The sequence below is a fragment of the Aplidium turbinatum genome, chromosome 4 (assembly GCF_918807975.1).
Source record: "Aplidium turbinatum chromosome 4, kaAplTurb1.1, whole genome shotgun sequence".
Classification (NCBI taxonomy): domain Eukaryota; kingdom Metazoa; phylum Chordata; class Ascidiacea; order Aplousobranchia; family Polyclinidae; genus Aplidium; species Aplidium turbinatum.
In genome coordinates this window covers 12,587,475-12,599,526 of record NC_137475.1, presented here as the reverse complement: position 1 = coordinate 12,599,526, position 12,052 = coordinate 12,587,475, and the positions used below count along the sequence as shown (strand labels likewise).

Genomic DNA, 12,052 nt, shown 5'->3' with positions numbered 1-12,052 from the left:
ATAAATAATTTTTTATGTTTCTTAATATTAAAAATGCACACCACGGGGCGTGTAGTCACAGCTGTGACAACACGCCCCATGGTATGAAATCACGTGGTTTCAACAACCATGTGTACATCTCTACTTGCATGTCTTATCTGTTTGGTATGATGAAAAGAACAGGCTTAAAGCTAACGAATGGTACCTTTCCTGATCAGTTATGATCATACCTTAGTTTGCCAGACCATTTTTTAGTTTAGTTATAAAACCTGATTTTGCCCAAAATTCAATGGCACTCCTCATAATTTCTGCTGTGGTGACAAATTTATTAACCTTCACTGCTTGTACGAAAGAGAACTGAAAACTATGCGTTCCATTGAAAACTCGTGATTATACGCTTGGGTTATCACATGGAAATCGTGCTGTGACAACACGCCCCTGTGACAACACGCCCCACTTTGCCCTATTACCCCATTGATGACACCAGTTAGCCTTATACTGAACGAACTTTTTCGTTTCGCTTTATTGTTCTTGCCGTTTATCAGGCATTCAAATTATTGAGTGCATGATACTGTTTATAATCCTTGTTTCCTCCAGAGATCCGGAATCGAGTTGGGCTTTGTTCCATTTTTATAAAAATGAAAAAATTCAAAATCCTGGTTACACCGGAAACCGTGCAAACCTTTTATTGCACAATTACAAACACATGTTAAAGCTACCACCATCATCAGGCTACCACGTTCTCAGTTGAGCGACTGAACAAAATTATTTCATGCTGCATCAGAGAGAAACACAATGTTACAGTATAATAGATGAAGTGGCCACTTGTTTCAGGTAAAATCTTCTGAGAGCTCGACTGTACAATGTTTTAACTTGTGAACATCAAACGTAGCCTACTGTCTCCATTGCAATCATTTCGAAGTTTGTCTAAGAAAATTTGTACACATTCTATTGACAAAAAGACATTTTTTTTAGAAAACACAAATACATGATCCATGAACTATAGTAGCCGGCCTTTCAATCCTTAGAACTTAAAACGTTGGGTTTAGACATCGGGTGGGAGGAAATTTATCCATGGTAAACTTATTTTAAAAACTCCAACCCTTTACCACTGGATTTATGTAGATTTGCATCATACCTACCAACAGCATTTGCATCAAAAATGTAGCCAGTAGACAAAAATCTATTATGCTTGCCCCGCTGGCATAAACAATTATCAGCACGGCTACTTGGAGATACGGAATGATTTGTCACATTTTGATTATTACTACAGTCTGATTGAAATTTCTAAGATCTTTTTACTGATTCGTAATGATATAAAAACTTTTTGTTGCCTTGAAGAAGCAGCGGAAAATGAGAAAAGTAAGTTAAAAAACGTCCAATCACACTGTTATCGAGAGGTTAAAAGCAACGCTGTGGAGTCGGAAGAATTCTGGTATGTCGGGAGTTGGAGTCGTTAAAAAAGAGGCCGACTCCGACTTGTTACAAAACGATTACCAATGAAAATTTTATATTCAAGAAAAATGTACGACGAGTCCAAATTAGATCAAGTTATCTTGTTGTGTATCGTTGTAATATTAAATTCTCTTCAGCACGACTTTATAACAGGCATAGTAAAATCTTCAGTAGGTCAGTTCAAGGATGCAGCAGTTAAGTTTAGCAAGAAACTAACTATAGTGTTTTCGGTTGCTAAGAAAAATAAAATTAGAATGCGAAAAATGAAAATTTTGTTTGCATTTTGTTTTCAAAATATTGCTTCTTGTTATCTGTGTTGAACTCTTCAACTTCACCAGTAAATAGAAATGTTGTTAGATTTTATCAAAGTCGTCGTTTCAATTTCGATTACAACTTAAAGTCCTGTTTAAAAGTCTGATTGAAATGTTATGAATCAAATTGTCTTCAACGCCTGATGATGTTAAAGCCATATTGTCACCTAGAGAAGACAGAAAAAAAGACGTTAAAATATATATTTTTTAGAAAAAAATTTTTCAAACAGTTACCGAAAGTTGGCATAACCTGGAATCAGGTCGATCTCTCCAGGTAGCTATGTCATCAGTCTAAAATGACTGAAGACAGCAGCTCGTGGTAAACTTTAGTCACCAACCATCAAAGCGATAATGACGCGTGAAGAAGACAGAGTGATCCAAGATGAGGCTTAGGTTAAAATCTTTTTCGTTTTACATTGTCTTGATAGAAAAGGTTCTACAACGAGAGACAAATTTGAAAAGACAAAAAAGTGCAATTCGTCAGCAGTTTTAGAAACAAACTAGCGATGTAGCCATGGTCGGAAGGGAAAACATATCTTTGAATGTCGTTTCAGGTGAAAAATATGAGAAAATGGTTCAAACACCACACTTCAATCAGGAATATCTAAAGAAGGAGATACGAAGGCTCGCAGCGACTGCCTTATTCTCATGACACTACCAGGGCGATAGTTTGTAACGCGTTAAAACATGTGGTTCCTTTTTAAACTGTTGAAATTTTTGTATTGCAGCTGCTACAATCAGCCACAGAAGACAGTTAGCAAATGTTACTTAGAGCATATTTAAAGAATACTTGCTTGGACAGTTGAAAAGTTACCAGTAAGCTGGTTTTTTTTAGCAAAGCATTTGCAGTAGACTATATGTAAAGCAGTAATGCAGTTCATAAGGGAGATCACAGCTGATCAATCTGTTGAAGAAGAAAGATATGTAAAGCAACTATATGGGTAGTTGAATTACCAAGTAACTATGAGCAAGCAGTGAATATCCAGGCCTGATGATAATATCATAACAAGATTTATCTAACTACTATCGGTGCCAATTTTACGATGAACATTGAACAGAGATTATTTTCGATAATAATCAAAAGCCCTTCGGTTGTCAACGTTATAAAAGCCTTCGTATCCCCTTCTTTAGATATCCATGACTTCAAAGAAAATAACACCAGGCCTCAGGCATTAGTTAAATGTTGCTTGAAAAACTTCACTAGGTGTGGAGTAAGAAATACAATGGAGGGAAATACTTTTCCGAACAGAAAACGCATCGTAAGACAGAAAGGCAGTCACAATAAACATTGACATGTGATATTGCAATCTACGCTGTGGGAGGAATTAATATTTAGAAAAATCCCACAGAAATTGATGAAAGGTGATCTACACGATTGCCACATGGATGTAACTAATTTCTTCTAGAGTTTGTTTGTATGCCAGAGAATAACACCGGCTCTGTGAAAGAAGAAACAGCACTGAAGGTTTAACCAGATCTGTATCAGCGGTTTAAAGGCTTTTCTTGATCATGCGAAACTGCAAAGATTAAGCTTTTAAAGATGCTTTTTTAGTCTGAGGATAATGATTTTTTCAATCCGATAAATAAAAATCACTCGATAAATGACGTTCTCAATATATGTATAAATTGTATATAGCCTACTGTATGATTGCATTGGCACCAAACACCTTGGTCTCTTTACTAGGATGTTCATCTGCATTACGCAATTCAGCTAATCAGTTCACGTGTAATATTTCCATAGAAGAAACATAATGAAGGAAGTTAGAAACATTCCTCCGAACAATATAAGCTTGTCTTGAGTGGTCCGCTTTTCAATCAACCTCATAACTGTATTGGAGAGTCCCAGGGTGTTGGCGATGTTCAGCATTCTTGTCTTGACACCCTGTAAGAGGCGAAAAGTTTCATATAATTTAAATTTTCTAACAACTAATTTTATTTATTCAAACTTATTGAACAACTGTGTTTCATTTGAACAAATCTTCTTTTTCTTCATGATCAATCTGATGAAGACTTGTTCTAACAGAATCTCTATAATGATCAGGCCTGTCGTCAGCTCGATCGTGTTTAAGCACTGGTTTTGTCTTGCTTTCAGGGCGGTGTATTAAAATGGGTGTTGCAGTCGAAAGTGGCTTTGAAATCCCAGTCTGTGGTGGAATAGAGGTAAACAAAAGTTTCATTGCATGGAGGGGTAAGCGTGGATTATATGGTGGGGAGCGTGATTAGTTCAATGTGACTTTTGTGGTTTTTCGCTTCTTCACTGCCTTTTTGTTTTTTGCAAAACTTGGAACAATGCCTCATCAGACTAGTGATAAAAATCCAGCCATCAACCAAGCAATCGTTTTCCCTTGACATACGTTAAATGTGTGTAAAAAGAACTGATTTTTGGCAACACGAACAAGATTTCACAACAATGAAAGCATTAGTTACGTTTGGACAAATGCTCAGCCGCAAAAAATAAATTAAAACTTTTGTTTCGTTTGTAGCACCAATTTCATTTCACTTAAAACCAGTAATTCGGATTAAATCTATTTCATTGCTAGAGACAAGTGGCTTACCTTTAACAGTCCTCTCTGTGAGCGCAAGTTCTCCAGGGCACTGGAACCTTGACTGATGATGTCATCAATACCTACGCCAAAAAAATAAACAAACGTTTTAAGTTGGTTCAGAAGAGCGTCGTGCCAAACATTTACAAGCTTGGATTTAACGAACTTTTTCTATACCACTGGATCAAAGTATACAAACCATACTACAATATAAAGAAATCGAAATTTATGTAAATAAAGACAGGCTGCCACATATCAATAAATTTCAGTTTAGTTATTAATATCTACCTTTGTGTGCATTGGTCAGACTAGTATGGTGGCCGATGTCGGCATTCATGTCGATGGCAATGTTCTGTTCATCCTAAAAATTGGAATACTGACGTAACAACACAGTTTTTCAAAAGATACTAAGTTAAATTGGGCCAACTCATATCGAAAGATAGAAATCCAATGCGATGGAAATGGTGAACCTGATAAAGCAGAGATTAGTTGATTAAGGTTTTTTACTTTAAAAAAAGGTACAATTGATGTTCGCACTAGAACGACCGCGCATGCCAATGGTCGCCAGTTAGGTATTCTACATCCCGCATGTCCGTTGAACATTTATCTTCTCCGCTGAAAGTCCAGGACAATCAATTGTTTCAAGTAACGATCAGTTGGTGTCATTTTTGAGTATTTTTACATCAGAACAATGAAATTAGTGACAAATCAACCTAGAACGACAGAGCATGTCAACAGACGCACCCATTTGGATATTTAACAAGCTGTCATGACTGCAGTTGTTTTGTTTGCTTGAATCGTTGTTCCATAGTGAGAAAATGTAAATTAACAAAACAAGCTTCAGTTTTTTGTCACTTCTGACCATGACCATTGACCACACTTGTAATGACAGGTGAAGCTCACGCCATGCAATATTTTCATTAACGTAACAATGATTATTGCCACGCACGTTTGTTTTAAAAGATGTCCGAAGCAGCAGGTCTCTTTCCTTCTTCTGTTGGTCTCGAACACTTTGTCGATGACGCAAGTTTTTCAAGGCAGCTTGTAAGTGCTGCGCGTCATATCGGACTTGATCCACTCTCCTGTCGGCAAAAAAATGGCTTGCTTAAAAATTTTGCATAGACTAAACTAGAGGATAGGTGAAGTTGCGATCATTTTTGGCAAAGGTTGATATGAAAATTAGCATTCTTACCACACATCTGTCAAAATCAATCAATAAAAATGCTTATCGGAATGGATCACAATAATTTGTTTAATATTCATATTGATTGTTGTTCAAACATGGAGTTCATTCAAAAGAATACAACCATATTGTCTACTAAATAAATATAAGTATGTCTCCAGTACCCAACATATGCTATTTTTCCGTGTGGAGACAACTATTGTTTACAAAGCTACTTCAGGGTAAATTGTTTTGATAATTCTTGACATTCTTGTCTGATGTAAATAAATAATAAAGAGTTGTCATCCCTAACCAAACCAAGTATCAATCAATTTGCTACGAAGCAAGATCTAACACAATGATTCCTATGTCGCAAGTCATCAATAAGGCGAGACTTACAATACTACAACTACTAGTTACAGTGCAACACCAGCACTGAGAGCGATGCCTCTGAACAGTGCAAACTCAACAACCGGTACAAGAAATAACCAACTCTCGCGTCATAGGGATCGCGTCATTCAGACCGCGTATGAAGTCGAGTACCGAATTTTCTACTAGTTGGCCAAAAAAAAATATATAGCATTCAACTATGTTTTAAACATAAAACATTAATTAATACTAAAGGTGGCATTACATTCTCGCGTTTTGCCTTCGGGAAGGAGGCTCCTTGTTGACAAGTATCTCCAGTCTTTCACAGTTGCCATTGATTTGCTCTACTTGGTTGTAAATGTCACTTTCTATTCCTGAAGCAAAACAGTGTCTTGTTGATTGGATTAAAAAAACAAGAGAAAACTAGTACAAACTCAGATCTAATTGATTGATTTAGCCTAGAACTTCATGGTTATCATTCCAAAGAAGTGTTACCACTCACCAGTGTACTTCATTAGACCATTTTGCAAAAGAAGCCCTTGGGCACTGGCCAGTATGAGCATTACAATATTCTGTTATTATTACAGTAGGCTACGTTTGTATTTCACCTGATAAACACCACCCACTGAATAATCGTTTAACTTGCAAAGGTTTAACTGCTGAAGACAACAGACCAGCATTTTCAATATTTTGATCAAAACAAAAACGTAAATCAAATGCACCACAAAATATGCAGAGCAGCTGGAAGAGATGTGGCAAAACCATGGCTAAAACATAGTGGACCACACAAAGTGAACAGTACAATTCAAAAATATCTGTTGTTTGAACTCGAGTCATCTCAGATTTCAAAAATTTTGAGCAGACCATACAAAAAATAGTTCTTATGGCCAGGGGCACTGGAAGCAGAGGGGGCGGATGCCCCCTCTGCCCTCAATTTGTCTTTGGAGGGGGGGCAATGGTGCCCTTTTAAGGTCATGTAAGCTACTGCACATTTTGTAATACGATATAACAATTTCAGCTGTTCGCTAATTTTAGCCTAATTATAATTTTTCATTTCTGCCTCAAAATAATATTCACGACACAAAATTCTGTATCACAGTAGGTAATGGCCTACTGCAGGGGTGGGCAAACTTTTTATCTCAAGGGCCGCATTCAGAATCTGAATTTGTTCGAGGGCCGCAGTATACTATAATTAATATTATAAGCCAAAACATTAAATCTAAAATAGTCAAAACACAAGCTTTTATTTATTTTTAAAGTGATGAAAGAAATGGAGATTTCATATACAGTACATGTATTACATAAAAAATATAAAAAATGTTTGTCTCAATTATTTAATTCAGTACAACCCACATCAAGATAACACTTTGCCAGACGGGTCATTCCATGCCAAATGAGCAAATTTTTTGGAAAAATTACACCACATGTCATAGATTTTATTGAAATTTGGCATACTTGTAGATGTCAAAGAAATATTAAGAATGCAAAAAAAAATTTTGAAAAATTTTAAACATTGGTGGAGTTATGGTCATTAGAAAAATCACCATTTTTGCCTGTTCTGCTTCAATGATTTTGTCCAATTTCTTATTATATTTCTAATTTCTTAATCTACGATCATACAATATGGCTGAAAATTGCTAGACAGACATTTTAAGACCTAAGGAGTCCAAAAATATAGATTAAAAAGTCGCCAGAGAAATGCTTGATATGATTATAGAGGTTTCAATTTGATATATGCATTTTTTGGAGGCCAAACTTTGAGGGTCTATAAAAAAAATGGGTATAAAAATTAAGAACTGAAATTTACATGTTTTATACTTATACCAATACTCTTTCATGTCAAATAAAAAATATGAATTAATTTTGATAACTACTATGATAAAAGCTAAATTTTCTGACTTGCAAATTTTGTGCTTTTTTACACTCATTGTTCAAGATTTTTGTCTATGACATCACAATTTACATTATTGCTTGTTGATGACATCACAATTTACATATTGTTTGTCATGACAATTGTTATGTAGCTGATGAATGAATTGAATACTGGTAATGCACTTAGGTTTAGTGTTGTAGGCCATGCACCATAGTAATATTAGTGGTAACTTGTAGAGTAAATAACCTACTCTTTTAACTGTGATTTCAATTTTAGGTTGTCCTATTAATTATTAGTAATGTATTATTCCTAACATGCTCGACAGATCTTGCAACCAGGAAATATACTTTTCCCACTGTTCAAGTGTTCAAAGCCCATCTTTCTGCTTGAAACAGAGAAATGTCAATGTTCATAATAAACATGTTCATCTGTTTCTGCAAGTCCACCAATGTCCACAAACCCAATGCTTTCAGCAAAGTGAATTTTATGGCACAATTTCTCCATTTTTTTCCAATGTCGCATTGCTGTGATGAATAATTGTGTTATTGTAAAGGTAAAATTAATGTAGTACTAATAGGACAACCTAAAATTGAACACTAAACCTAAGTGCATTACCAGTATTCAATTCATTCATCAGCTGCATAACAATTGTAATGACAAACAATATGTAAATTGTGATGTCATCAACAAGCAATAATGTAAATTGTGATGTCATAGACAAAAATCTTGAACAATGAGTGTAAAAAAGTACAAAATTTGCAAGTCAGAAAATTTAGCTTTTATCATAGTAGTTATCAAAATTAATTCATATTTTTTATTTGACATGAAAGAGTATTGGTATAAGTATAAAACATGTAAATTTCAGTTCTTAATTTTTATACCCATTTTTTTTATAGACCCTCAAAGTTTGGCCTCCAAAAAATGCATATACCAAATTGAAACCTCTATAATCATATCAAGTATTTCTCTGGCGACTTTTTAATCTATATTTTTGGACTCCTTAGGTCTTAAAATGTCTGTCTAGCAATTTTCAGCCATATTGTATGATCGTAGATTAAGAAATTAGAAATATAATAAGAAATTGGACAAAATCACTGAAGCGGAACAGGCAAAAATGGTGATTTTTCTAATGACCATAACTCTACTAATATTTACAATTTTCGAAATTTTTTTTTTGCATTCTTAATATTTCTTTGACATCTACAAGTATGCCAAATTTCAATAAAATCTATGACATGTGGTGTAACCCATTTGCTCATTTGGCATGGAATGACCCAGACGCACTATGAGCAAATTGGTTGGTTGGTTTTGAATCTTTATCCTCGGACTGACAAAGCCTTGATTGGTGTTTCCTGGTAGTTTCGCATACTTGTAGAGGCTCTTGATGCAGGGCCGGCAGAGTAAAGTTTCCGATTGTTGAAGTATTGTTGTCGGAGAATTATTCCATTCACTAGGTGCTGCTGAATGGAGAGCAGTCCTGAAATGCGTTGCTCAAGCGCACACCCCGAGAGTCTAACCAGCGCTGCGTGATCTTCAGCCGGGCGCGTAACCACTGAGCTAACGGGGCGGACGAGAATTAAACAGAACACAAGTCATTTGTGAGCGAATTAACATAATCAGAAAAACTGTCGCAATTGCCACTTTTCTCTTTACTAACACCAAGAGTCTTGGTCTTTATCCAAGACTAAAACGAAAAAGAAAGTCTCATGATGCGACAGGCTGAAGTCAGAAATTTCGATTGTGACATAATCGGCTGTTTAGCAATGGCTGCTTTGACACTAATAATAGCCATGCAATGCATTCATGCAAGATCACAATGTGGCTGGGGAAATAAACTACTACAATGCGACAAAAAGACTATAATTTATCTTTATCAAGATGAAATATATGGAGAAAAAGTTTAATTAAGTCATTGTAGGAATTAAAATTTTCAAGCAATTTTAGGATTATTTTATTATATATTTGCTTCAGGCTTTCGCGGGCCGCACAGAAAGTTGTTATGGGCCGCATGCGGCCCGTAGTTTGCCCACCTCTGGCCTACTGCCTACATCAACATAACATAGCATGATGCTCTCCCATGCCGTTGTTCTTTGTATACCGGACACTTGTATCATTACTCGACGATGAGTTGATGGATGAGCATTATTGCTATGTATATATATCTTATCTTGAAACTTAAAAAAAGGCCTTTCAGCAACAAAAGTGCCCTTTTTTCATAATTCTGTCCCCCAGTCAAAAACCGTTCCAGCGCCCCTGCTTAAAGCTTATGGCATACAGAAATATCATGTCTTTCTTTACACAAACCAATGCGACAAATAATAAGAAAAAATGTTAAAAACTTGTACTATGAGCTTCATATCCACTTGTCGATTCCAGTCTTCCAAGATTGTGCTGAACGTCATTGATAAGTCTGAATATTCAAACATGTTGCATAAAAATTAATCTTATAATATATTTAATAAGCAAAAATGTGTAATCACTTTTTTAATAGCAATATTAGATAACAAATTATAAGGTCACGATACAAGCTGATAATTATATCAAACATTAACCTGAACTTACCTGTTTGTCTGATGATAAAGTGTTTCCATTTTTTGCTCAACTTATCTATTGTATTACAAATATTGCAACAACATAACTTACTGAAAAATGTGTATCTTAGCTGAAGTAAATCATATCATAATATGTTAGTATCTATAAATAAATATTTATGCCGAAATTTTATCTCATATAATATATGGCTTTATGCCATGGTACGAATGACGTTGGCCATCCCTAGAACGCAAGGCACGAATGCCACAAGACATGAATGATGGAAGGCTTGATTGCAGCAAGGCATAAATGATGCAGTACTAAAACTAATTGTTATTTTTAGAATATGAAAATAATTTTGCACTTAACTAAAATTCAACTGTTTTTTTTTTATAAATATGATAACCTAGTAATTCGTCATGATAGCAATTTCAATTTTTCACACAAACAAAATATAAAACTTTTTTTTTTGTAATTATTAAAATAAAGATGATTTTTTTTGAAATTTTGCATATAACAAAATATAGATGAAAACCCCACTAATTGCTTTTTAATCTTAATGAACATGTCTGCAGAGGAATCTTACTAATCAGAAATATCTGGCAAACTAAAAGTGTATGTCTGGCTCCCCCCAGCTAATCTCATTCCTTGCTGTTTCAACAACAACACAAGAGGTCAGTTACAACTCTTTCGTTTTTGAAGACTACTTAGGTTCGGATGCTCTGTCAAACAGTGTTTCATGATTACAATATAACTCTGTATGGAGAAGATATCCTAACCCACGATGGCATCTGCTTATTAAGATAATTATATGGACTATTCAGGCAAGTGCGGTGGTGTAGCATGACTCATTGGGGGACACTCCAAAAGCACAAATATTTAACTTGAGATTAATATTTGACAATTTGTGGTCTACCGTATAACCTTTTAAGTTTCACACATTCTCTAAAATTCAAAAAACAAGTAGACTTTGCAAACTTTTCCTGGTTGTTTCGCTCTCTCAATAAATCCCGTGTCATTAACTTAACGAGTGGCATTGGGAACGCATGGTTTCAGCAGTGACCTTAAGTTTGGGGAAAGCTGCTGTACACCATTGTATCAAACAAGCATAAAAATGGCGAGCTCTTTTTGCTTTCAGTGGTTTAGTGTTATCCCATTCTATATCTAAAGTTCACATCCAAGTGGGAGGGTGTGGATGACAGGCTGATAGGCTAAGTAAAAGACCAAATAAACTGTAAATTTTGGAGCTCTATGTATGTTTCTGGGAGTGAGATTGACTACACTCTTTCCATTATTGATGGAGAGTGTGAAATGCTTTTTTAAGACAAATTTCATAAGAAATTAGACTGTGTAGCAATTAGTTTAAAACCAAAGTACAGTTGCTAAAGTTTACTGTTTAATACTGCATCACAGTTCGCAATTAAGTTAACCAGTTGTAATCGGGCTAGCATAGGGCTGAGATAAGTAAAATGGATACTCTGTTCGAATAGGCAGTCAGAATAACAATATTTTGTTAATTATAGTAACTGATTGTATATTTAACATCATCATATTAATATATTAACGTACTGCCAGGGTTCGACCTTAACTTTTTTTCGCACTGGCCAACCGGACCAGTGGCTCACCATTTGCACTGGTCCGCACGAGATCGCACTGGTCCGTCTCGTTTACTGATAAAACAAGATTGTCGTGGGAAGCACGAGGCCAACCCAGGAAAAACCACCTTAAAACGACAATAATGAATAGTGGCAATAACATGGAAATATACAATGGCAATTACAGTAACAACAATTTATCTAGGCAAGACAATCGTCAATCAATCTATTTG

General features: G+C 35.4%; 1 protein-coding gene across 1 annotated transcript; it reads right to left on the bottom strand.

Annotated features, from left to right (window-relative positions):
* Positions 1 to 649: 649 nt before the first annotated feature.
* Positions 650 to 10,354, bottom strand: LOC145768335 (Golgi SNAP receptor complex member 2-like). The gene is made up of 7 exons (XM_082579812.1): positions 10,255 to 10,354; positions 10,038 to 10,102; positions 6,085 to 6,193; positions 5,238 to 5,370; positions 4,577 to 4,649; positions 4,301 to 4,371; positions 650 to 3,627 (listed from the first exon to the last, which is right to left on the bottom strand). The coding sequence occupies exons 1-7, from the start codon at positions 10,281 to 10,283 to the stop codon at positions 3,466 to 3,468; spliced, it is 642 nt and encodes a 213-aa protein (XP_082435938.1). The 5' UTR covers positions 10,284 to 10,354; the 3' UTR covers positions 650 to 3,465.
* Between the last annotated feature and the right edge of the window lie 1,698 nt (positions 10,355 to 12,052).

What these genes read in the sequence shown, in the direction of transcription:
- LOC145768335 (XM_082579812.1), bottom strand. Translation starts at nt 10,283, where the DNA reads ATGGAAACACTTTATCATCAGACAAACAG. An exon ending in CTTTATCATCAGACAAACAG is followed by an intron (nt 10,103 to 10,254) that starts GTAAGTTCAGGT and finishes TTGAATATTCAG; the next exon opens with ACTTATCAATGACGTTCAGC. An exon ending in AAGTGGATATGAAGCTCATA is followed by an intron (nt 6,194 to 10,037) that starts GTACAAGTTTTT and finishes GTTTTGCTTCAG; the next exon opens with GAATAGAAAGTGACATTTAC.